The sequence below is a fragment of the Lethenteron reissneri genome, chromosome 19 (assembly GCF_015708825.2).
Source record: "Lethenteron reissneri isolate LAM-NWPU_2019-01 chromosome 19, ASM1570882v1, whole genome shotgun sequence".
Taxonomy (NCBI): domain Eukaryota; kingdom Metazoa; phylum Chordata; class Hyperoartia; order Petromyzontiformes; family Petromyzontidae; genus Lethenteron; species Lethenteron reissneri.
The window spans coordinates 1,868,250-1,879,817 of NC_083797.1; the positions used below are offsets into that span (position 1 = coordinate 1,868,250).

Consider the following 11,568-nt stretch of genomic DNA (forward strand, 5'->3'; position numbering starts at 1 on the left):
TGTCAGAAGCTGAACAATTTCCCCCAAAATCAACGATAAAATCCCATAGCCCGGAATAGCTGTGCCTCCACTACCTGATTACTAGTTGGTGTTCTCTCCGTTCTCTATCGCTAGCCGTATCGTATCGCTTGTGCATACACTCTGCACTTCCTATGATTCTTTAATTTCGTCGAAAATCTACCCTAACACTACCCAAAATTAAACTATTGGAACATATTCTGTATCCAATTGTTTATGAATACCACGAAACATTTGAATATTAATTGTTAACAGAAAGTAATCCCTTCCGCATGTTCGTTTACCGTGCATGATGCTCGGCCTAGACTTCTCTGATCGCTGTTAGCTCAGACCATAATCAATGGAAGTGTAATTGTGTGAAATAATGTAAATACAGTAAATAAATCATGAAATAAACTTAAAATGAAGAAAACTAGCAATGTAAATATGGTAAAAAAAATATAGTTCTAAGCGTAGAAAACAAACAATTACGTAATGCTACAAAAGGTAAAGGATTACGTAACGCTACAAACATTTAAATTTACCGTAATCCTTGTGAAACTCGGGTTCGGTGAAGGCGATATTATTCCGCAACCTAATCGCGCTGCACTATTTGCGCTTATGTAGCGAACGCAAAATTTCCCGCACAGTGAATTCTGATTTTTACGAGAACGTTTCCGTAAAGTCGAATTTCCGTAAGTCGGGTCTTCCGCAAACCCGTGGACTTAGTGTGCAACGGCTTTTGTATTGCAATTGCAAACATCCGATGCGCTGCAATGCCACGTCTGCCTGCCAGGTGGCGATATCAACACCGAAAATGAAAAGGGAACAACATTCTAAAGTGGTTTTCCCTTTGCCATTTAGGTTAGCCAGGTTTCTCTGTTCTTACAAACATGAGACTCATCCTGGACTCATTGAGTTCTCACCCGGTATAACCTACGAACTTACATTTTATTTATCCAACAATAACTTGGAAAGGAACCGTCCGTGTCGACACAATGTAAAGTGGCCCTTGCAAGTGAGGACTTACTGAATCACGCGCTATACAGGGTGTTTAAAAAACATGGACTCGATTTGAAATGGCTATATCTCTGCAACCACGAACATCCCATGAATGAAACTCTTACCACTTGAAAGAGCGGGGAATTGAGTTTCAAATGATGACCGCGAGATGCCTCTCCCAGCGCACAAACAGCCCCTAGCCTCAGTCATTCGCAAGACGGTGACCCCGCAACACAAGGGGCGTTGTGCGTTGTGCAGTTCAGCAAGACTGAATCCGTAATTGCGGTGCAGCGTGCGTTTCAACGGCGTGTTGGCATTGATCCGCCAATGTCAAAGGGCGTTTGGGACGAATTCAACTATCGTCTCGATGTTGTCCGTACAGCAGGTGGAGGGCACATAGAGCATTTATAAAATGGTTAGTAAAACTTGATAACTCATTAAACCGTTTCTAACTTTTTGTGTAATTGTAACATGTTGCCATTGTGAAATATACTGCTTTGAAATTGGGTTCATCTTTTTTAAACACCCTGTATATTAATTACACTATGTAACATAATTGTTGTTCCTGGTTACTGTTATTTTCTTATTGCTTATGCCTACAAAGTATAGAAAATGGCTATTATTCCCCACAAACTTTGCTTTTGTGACCTGAACTTTATGTGAACGAAAGACACAAATACACACGTTTTCTAATTAAAAATAGGTAAATTTCAAAATATCACTGTCCTGGTCACAAAAGCAAAGTTTGTGGGGACTAATAGCCGTTTTCTGTACTTTGAGGCATAAGCAATTAGGAAATAACACTTACTACCTAGGAACACATGTGTGTGTGTGTGACCCAGTGTTATAATCACCGTGCCGCCAAGTGTAAAATATTCCCACTCCAATACCCGATTAGTTGCGGATAGGGACGCGTTAATATTCGTTGTGGGCCGTATTTATGGCACGACTCGTTGGTCACGAGGTTGTCTATATATGCACATTTTGTAATCTTCACTGTAAGATAAATAACGTTTAAAACACATTGCGGTAACTAGCGTGATATACATGCATAAAACAACGGATCCCACGATTGGTGATTTCTATACGTCTTGTTTTACTGACTCGTTTGTAGAGTGATGGAACATGCTCTAATTCGCATATAATTTGCACAGTGGACAACAAAACATCTCAAGTGAATGGTTTAATTAACGTATCGTGGTGGGTAATTAAGAATAAATGTCGATGTTAGACCACGCAATGCTGATATTAAGATGTATAACTGGAGTATGTCCTGTGCTGTAGTCGGCGCTTAATTAAAAAAGATTCTTAAAATTACTATTTTGTGCCCTTAACGGTTTCGCGTCGTAGTAACCCCGCCGGGCACTAGAGGCCGCTAGTCACCACAATTGAAAACAAAATCAATTATTGAGGCAACATTTGTATCGAATGACAGTATACCAGTGCAGGAACATCACATGAATGTTATAAATTCGCCGTTTGTATTAATTATTAGTTACGAGACTCACGCTTACGTAAACTTTAATACAAATAACAAAGACAGAGATCCCCCGAGTAGCCTTCAGACTGTTGGGGCAAGTGTTGTCAGCTAGCAGCACATATGAATGCTACCGGCTCTGTGGCACATACACAGAGGGGGGTGGGTGGCCAGCACCACGCCCGGCCGCCTTTGTCTCCCCAGTGCTAGAGATGTTGACTACACACCGCATCCGGTGCTCATTTGAGGCCGAGTCGATCTAGGGGAGGCCCAGGACCGGTTCAGATAGTGGTCACTGGTGGTGTTGGTGGCCGTGAGCGGGAATCGAACTCGGGTCGTCGGGTTCGTAGCGCTAACCGCTGCGCCACCGCTCCCCACAGTCAAAGATATACACAATCATCATCATCACTCGGGCGGGCGATACAACGAGTACCACTTTGTGACTAGGTAGTTCGTGTGTCCTTTGGAGAGAGAGAGGGGGGGGGGGTATTTTGGGAATTCAACAGAACGCTTAAATAAAAAAAAACGTTACAATAAAGTTAAGTATAACTTTTAAAATAAGGTTACAATAAGTTAAGTATAACTTTGAAAATAAAAAAGTTACAATAAGTATAACTTTGAAAATAAAAAGTTACAATAAGTATAACTTTGAAAATAAAAAGTTACAATAAGTATAACTTTGAAAATAAAAAGTTACAATAAGTATAACTTTGAAAATAAAAAGTTACAATAAATATAACTTTTAAAATAAAAAGTTACAATAAATATAACTTTTAAAATAAAAAGTTACAATAAGTATAACTTTTAAAATAAAAAGTTACAATAAGTATAACTTTTAAAATAAAAACGTTACAATAAGTATAACTTTTAAAATAAAAACGTTACAATAAGTATAACTTTTAAAATAAAAAGTTACAATAAGTATAACTTAAAAAAAGTTACAATAAGTATAACTTTTAAAATAAAAGTTACAATAAGTATAACTTTAAAAAAAAAGTTACAATAAGTTAAGTAAATAAAAACGTTACAATAAGTATAACTTTTAAAATAAAAACGGGACAATTACCCCACACACGAGACGTTAGAGGAAACACGTGCTCACTGACGTCACGTCCGGCATTAATTTGCGCGGGAATCGCGAGAAACCTTTTTTTGGGGGGTCGCAACTTTCCTTCCGTCCAACTCCGGACGAATTTACTTTTGTCAAATATAAAATACATATATACCCTTGTAAAAGTAAATCCACGCCGTTGTTAGTAATACACATCACGTACGCAACACGTTTGTGTGTGCGTGTTAAATCTTATTTTGTGTGTGTTGAGTCTTACGGAGCGCGAGAGGACGGCGATGGTGGTGGTGGAGGCGACGGATGGCGGCGGCGGCGGTGGTGAGAAGGTGGCAGAGAAGACGATGAATCTGGTGGAGCAGAACGGAGATCAGCAGCAGCAGAAGATGATGGAGGAGGTCCAGCAAGAGTTGACGGCGGACAAGAGGCCAAAGGTTGCCCAGAAGGTCCAAGCAGAGGACGAGGAGCAGCAGAAGACCGCGACGAAGGCGGTCGGCCACCGGCAGAAGCAGACCGACGACGTGGAGATGGATGATGAGGATGATGATGATGAGAAGCGTGGTCACGATGAACACGAGTACCTGGACCTCGTCCGCCAGGTGCTTAAGCGGGGCCGTCTCAAGGGAGACCGGACGGGAACTGGGACCAGGTCCATGTTCGGGATGCAGGCTCGCTACAGCCTCCGAGGTACAGAGGGCATCAGAATCTGTGTATTTATATCTCGGGAGGAATCCGATGAGCTGTAAAGCTCTTTGGAACAGGTGTCCGGTCGGGGCACGGGGTCAAAACTGTCACATCGACAAGCGAACACAAAACCGCGATAGGAGTGCAGAGTATAGGGAAGGTAAACAACTCGAAAAAATACAAATGAAACGAAATCTTACCATCTTCTTGGTTCTTTCGGTAAAGTCACGTAGAGGGGAAATAATAAAAATAGAACATAAAAAATTTCAATTTTTAGAATTTTAATAATAAAAATGCATTTTAATATTTTAATAATAAAATAATTATATTACATAATAAAATGTTATTTTTATTATTTCCCTTCTACGTGACTTTACCGAAAGAATCAAGAAGATGAATCCCTGCAGTCACGAAAGCTTTAAATCGAAAATTAAATCTTAACAGCTAAAGCGCATTGAGGCCCACTGGTGCCTTGCTATGTTCTGGAGATGTATGGCCCTTACTTAAGCCAGGTCATAATCCCAGCCCTTTGAGAATTGAGAGTACTGTATAGTTTTCAAGGGTGACCAGAGTCACTGAGAAATGTGGCATACAAATAATCTCATACAAATTTCCTAAATAAAATATATAACTATATAACATGGATGCCCTGTTTCAAATTCAAGTGAAGTACGTGTTGAAATGCGAATGTACTATATACATTCCCTAGCATTCATATTTTCTTACTATTGAATCAAATTTTTTTCGTAAAATAGTACCAAAGTAACATTGCAGTTAAAATGTAAGAATGTAGTTAATGCATAACCCATGAGTTAACCTTCACGATTGTACATTATTTTGGGAACTAGTCATGACTTTAAGGTAACGTTGCAGTTTACCACCTGAAAATAAATTTTACTCTCTGTCAAAATTGGAGGGTCAAGTACTCAAAAGATCCAAACTTTTATCTGGAGCGTTAATTGTGGAGCTTGAGATTTTCTGTTATACGATACATTGTTACATTTCGAGTGATAGAGCATTTTTTCTCTTTCATTGTCAGGTGGCCGGGTTGATGCATGGTGGTCTCCGCTTTACCTGTGCGTGGATGCATTTGTGGTTTTCTGCAGGGCAGTTTCCGCTGCTGACGACCAAACGCGTGTTCTGGAAGGGGGTGCTGGAGGAACTGCTGTGGTTTATAAAGGTATGCCCATCACAATTGTGTTGTGTTTGTTGTGTACTTGCCACATTAATGAGCAGATTTGGCACAATATAAATTATTAAACAGTGGAGGTATTAACGTCATTTACCAGTGATATCTAAACCGGTATCTGAATCCGTGCTGGGCTCCCTCCATCGCCGGTCCGTGCTGGCCAGTTTAGTGAAACTTTGATCAAACGATTGCCATAACTGACATGGTTTGATTAGGCCTTCATCCAGTCTCGTCGTATGTATGTATGTATGTTGACCTTCTTTCGCACCGTACGTAGCCAACCGTGCTAATCGGAGGTGCGGGAGAAGGACAACAAACTAAATGCAAAAAGTAGTTCATCATTCTTATAACATGACCTTTAACAATATTTACAACATTTATTTTTACAGGAAAGCCTCACTGAGCATCGAAGCATTTTTTGCAGGATGGTCTCGAATTGGGATGTTAAGACGAGTTACTTTTGAACTGGCATGTGGGTGGAGACCAAATAATCCAGAGAAAACGATTAAGTATGAGTAGATAATATGCAAAGGTTCATACAGGTGAATTCACAAACTCACTAGCTCTACTGTCATCTTCTTGCCAATTTGAGAGGTTTATAAATCTACATAAGCCACAAACCCTTGCTAAAAAAAGTACACAAAATCTTAGAAGTGTTCCCTCAATGGCTGTAACATTGCCAAAATAACCTTCACTTAATCTCCATTGGCAGTGAAAATTTACATGCACATATAAATACATATGCTTCATTTCATATTGTAATTCATATGCGTTCCGAGCTATGTTGAGCATTCCCTCGGGGTGATCATTCGCATACGGGGGAGCACTGCGGGATGATAACGAAGGTGCAGGAAATTTTAGCGGTCTTGGTGACATCCTCCAGGGGTCCACCAATGCCAAGGAGCTCTCCGCCAAGGGCGTCAAGATCTGGGACGCCAACGGCTCGCGGGCCTTCCTGGACCGGCAGGGCTTCCCCGAGCGCGAGGAGGGAGACCTGGGTCCTGTCTACGGCTTCCAGTGGCGCCACTTCGGCGCCGACTACACCGACATGCACGCTGGTGCGTGAGCGAGCACATGCAATGCAGGAACCAGATCGCCCACTCATTGAGACCTACTGCGGTTTTAATCCCTTCGGCAAATAATCATTTTTGCAGACTACACGAACCAAGGCCTGGACCAGCTTCAGCATGTCATCGACACTATCCGGACAAACCCTGATGACCGACGCATCATTATGTGTGCCTGGAACCCAAAAGGTGAACCTTCTTGAAACATTTTATTCATGGGATTATTTGTTAAAGCTTTTCTTAATATTACAGGTGGTTTGTTTTACCAGAAGTATTTTATTGAAGAGAAAACACCAGGGGAAGATACAGTGTACGGTCAGACGGGGTTGGGTAGTGGAACGCCTGGTGTTATTTTAATCGTGGGCAACTGTAAACTAGAGTCAAACCCAGGATCTTGGCACATCGTTCATTGGTCTCACCCCTGACCTGGCCACCTCTGTAACGTGTTGTTTCAGGTTATTTTTGTTGAATCGAATCTTGCAAATGCTTTCTTCTGCTTCCGTGTAGATGTGCCACTCATGGCGCTGCCTCCATGCCACGCACTGTGCCAATTCTACGTCGCGGATGGAGAGCTGTCATGCCAGCTGTACCAGCGATCGGCTGACCTGGGACTTGGGGTGCCCTTCAACATCGCCAGCTACGCACTGCTCACCTACATGATTGCACACATCACTGGTCTCAAGGTAATTCTCATTCTATATGGAAAAATCAGATGAATACATTAACAAACAATAACCTAATCAATACGTACTACCTGCAATGCCATATAGATCGGACACATGGACGTTAATTAATAAAATGGAAGGGTACGCAAATGAACTTGGAGAGGCACATGCCTGGAATTACACTGAAATTTAGAAAGAGGAACACATGGATGAGAGAACATGCACAGGCTAAAGACGTAATTACAAGTTGTTTTCTGTCCTGTAATACATCGAATCTTATGGGAATTTTGAAATATAATTTGGTATAAAGTTAAAATAATTTAGCTGCTCCTCACTCGTTGATGTTCTCAAAACGGTGTGCGACCAGAGGAGGCCAAAAGGCGTACAAATATATTATCAGAGTACGTTTTTTGTTGGAATTTTGACCACAAGTATTGTGGTTAATGCAGACATGATTCCTTGTAAAAGGTTTCAGTTTGCTGTTTTAACATCTTAACACCTGTTTTGTTGCCAGAAAAAAGGGGAAAACCTATTCTCACATTATGCATTCTACGTATTTCCCGCCCCCCCCCCATTCTATGTAGATAAACAATACGGATTACATATCCTGACTTGCATGTTTCAGATAAAATTTGTATAGTTATTTTTTATCTCTCCCAATCATCCCGCATAATTGAGCGTTGACTTGACATTTGAGTGGATTGTTTTGGCTTGCCTTGACCACACCACGTGTGTGTGCTTGCTGTGTACGTGCCTGCAGCCTGGAGACTTCGTCCACACCCTTGGAGATGCTCATGTCTACGTCAACCATGTAGAGCCGCTGAAAACACAGGTGAGGTGCTTGTGGATCGAGTCTACTGCACCTACGTGACTGATTCACATCGGTCATTCGATTGGGCGGCAGGGTGGCGCAGTGGTAACACCTCACAAAAAGAAGGACCTGCGTTTGTTTCCTGATAGGGTGCCTTTCTGTGTGTGGTTTGAATGTTCCCCTCTTCTGCATAGCTTTCCTCCCGGTTCTCCGTTTTCCTCCCATAGCTAAAAAAGAAACCCGTAACTGGTTATTGGCCGAACATCTCATTGCTGAAAAAATATCTGCAAATTACTGCAATGGGATACAGCATGTGAACATTTGGCAGGACCCCCCCCCCACCCCGTAAAAGAGTCAAATGAATAGAAATCAATACTCCCTTGCCACTCTGCCTCATATATACATTCCTAATTTGCATATGCATATTTAATTAGGAGTCTGGGATGCAGTAGTTCCTTGGGTCAAATTGTAAATTGAGCTGTATACGTCTCTTCTACACTCCCCTCAATAAGTGCTGGCAATACTTAAACCTTTTAATTGGTTGCCATTTGAGGTTGAAAGAGTTTATGCACGAGCTCTGACCATCCTTCTGTCCATCTGGCAGAAATTAAGATGATCCAATATGAATTAAACTGCATAAAGTTGCGTTGCTATTTGGGACTTTCCTGATAAAAAAAAATGCACTTGCAAATTAGCAAATATTCCTCTTTGCTCTGGTATGTTTTCCATTTTGAGTCACCTTTTAATCAATTTGGCCAATGTTCAATAGGTAAGTCCATAATAGCAACACAACTTGATGCTGCAGGCTTGTTCGTGTTAGATAATCTTCACAAGTTATAGTGGCCCTCTGTTACGGATGGATGGACGGACAGAGCTAATGCATAAAGGCTTTCAATCTTCATTGGAGAGGCTGGTGTGCCCCAGCTTGTGAGGTGAACATGCCTTTCCAGCCAGACGTGGGTCTCGCCACCTTTCACCCTACCCATCAGATACTTCCACCTGGTGTTGGTCTCACTGAATAGCAGTCTACTAATGTAATATAAACTTTTTACAATGTCAGCATTAAGTAGTCACCTTACAGGCTACTGCTGTATCCAGTAAACCCATTTTGACTGGAAGCGTCTGCTTTGATGAAAACAAATGTGGGGAGCGGTCATGTAGTAGTTAGCGTGCTGCGCTACAAACCCAGCAACTCGAGTTCGGTTTCCGCTCATGACCAACACCAGTGACGATTATCTGAACTGGTCTTGGGCCTCCCCTAAATCCACTCATTCTCAAATAAGTACTTGGTGCGGTGTTAAAAAATTGCCACTGGGGAGACAGTCTTTGTTGATAAATACACCATGGCCCAATCTTCAATTTCACCTCATTGACCAATGTGGTGAGGTATGGTCAAATAATCCCAACTGTATGTATTGTATGGGCAGCCCCTCATGTGTGTTAAGAATGTTGCTATAGTTGCTATAGTTTAATTGAATACCGTAGGAATGAAAATAACACATTGTGCCTCGCGATTGTCTTTGCAGCTGCAACGGGAGCCGCGCCCATTCCCGACGCTGCACATTCGCCGCACGGTGACGTCAATCGACGACTTCCGTTCCGACGACTTTGAGCTGCGAGACTACAACCCCCACGCAGCCATAAAAATGGACATGGCCGTTTAGAACGAGTGCTTAGCCATGACCGCCCCTTTTTGTGTCGTCTCCCTATTCCGTTGGTCTCTGCTTCACACCTGGTGATTCGACCAGACTCAAGTTCACTCTGCCCAGATCCTGCATGGCCATGCACCATTGCACATTAGCAATCCTTGAATGATAAGGCGGGGGCGGGGAAGCATTTTGTATTGTTCTGCCCTCCCAGTCCATTGAATAACATACAAATCAACATATTTGTCAGTGTCAAAGTACCGTGAAGGCGATTGCAAAATGGGTATCCTGGACACCGTTTTCAGGGATCATTTAGCAAATTATGTTTATATATATATAGAGTACATCCACCAAGGAGATGGAGCGATGAGATTGGTTCATGTGCAGGTGCTGGATGGATTGGATGTTGCATTGCAGGATCGTGAAAGGTGGCTGTGACTTGGGGAAGCCATTGTCCAGCAGGAGATTGATCATGCTTGATGGTGGTATAATATATTTATCCTCCTCAGGTTGTTATTCCAATCTTGGAAAGTGTTTATATTTGTGAGATTGTTTTGAACAATTGTTAAAATGGACATGATACCCATAATCGGGATCCAGGTGATAGCTATATTAACTACCTCCACTCTTTTGTGGAAACTTTACAGAAGGCTCTTGACAAAACAAACGATATTTCTTGTTGTAGCGTGGAGTCAACGGAACATTAGTTTGAGAACACAAGCTGACACTGCCACTTTTACATGCCATAAATCACATTTCTAAGCATTCCCCTCGGTCGAGTTTGATGATATGGAACAATGAGCTGTTTGGATCAACATTAGTTTTGGCCTGTCAACTTCTCCAGGATAGTGTTAATTATTTCTCATTGTTGCATGATGTACAGTTAATGTTGGGTGCGGTGATTATGCTTTGCCACATTTAAGTTAATCGAAATATTTAGAGTACAAGTGAGCTGCATACATTTTTTATTTTGTCATTCACACACGAAAACAAACGTGTAAACATCACTTTTATTTTTAGTTCATATTGCAATTGAACGATGAATATGTAGAGTACTGTCTTTATTTTCCATTTTATAAGGAAATAACAAAGGATGTTAGGTTTCTGTGGAGGTGTTTGCAGTTGTGATGTATAGCCCTCTGATGTATATTTCTCACACTCCGGGTGTGTGCAGAGAAACGTAGGACATCATGCCAGACAACACACGGGGCAACCCGAAAATACATTGGAGAGCCATGTGAAGCTTCTAATTATATTTCTTAGATATGAATGCGAATTGTATGCTTAAAGTATATAAAGCTATTTGGAGATTTTTACGTGTGAATTTAAAGGGTAACATTAAGTTTATACATTTCAGATGGGAATTCCACCCACATTTCATATGGACATTAGGGATTATTACATTTTTTGCATTTCATAGCTTTGGTGGATATTGCAAGTAAACGTAAAATTACATGTAGTTAAGATGATAATAACTTTTTAAAATAAGCCTACAGTAGCTTATGTTCAGATAAAAATTCAAACCATGTGAAGTGTGTTGTACAGTATTTCAGAGTTTAGATGGACATTAAAGTGGTTATTGTATATCACATTTCAAATGGAAAATGAATTCAAGGTGAATTAAACTTCTTTTGAAAACTCGCTTCAGGCACATTGGTGTGGTGAATTTTACTAACTTCCATTTTAAAAAAATCACTCTTATCCTGCTCTGGCATTCCTCTATTTCATAATTATGATCCTTTTAACCCTCAATGTCCTATCTGTACACACTGACTTGTGTTTTCCAGTTGTATCCCTTCAACTGCTTCAGCAACCGTACATAATAGATGCCGTTTCGGGCAATGGGCCTCAGCGTGAGTTGTTTTGCTCATTTGTGTTCAGCACCACTTGTTAGTCAATAATAATCTGTACTTATCAGTAAATATGATTTTGGTTGTCGAATCCAATTTTCCAAAAAATGTATT

General features: G+C 41.1%; 1 protein-coding gene across 1 annotated transcript; it reads left to right on the top strand.

Moving 5' to 3' along the window:
* Positions 1-3,575: 3,575 nt before the first annotated feature.
* Positions 3,576-11,246, top strand: TYMS (thymidylate synthetase). The gene is made up of 7 exons (XM_061554106.1): positions 3,576-4,229; positions 5,333-5,406; positions 6,299-6,473; positions 6,570-6,671; positions 6,990-7,165; positions 7,908-7,979; positions 9,485-11,246. Exons 1-7 carry the CDS (start codon positions 3,824-3,826, stop codon positions 9,620-9,622), a joined length of 1,143 nt encoding a protein of 380 aa, XP_061410090.1. The 5' UTR covers positions 3,576-3,823; the 3' UTR covers positions 9,623-11,246.
* Positions 11,247-11,568: the final 322 nt, after the last annotated feature.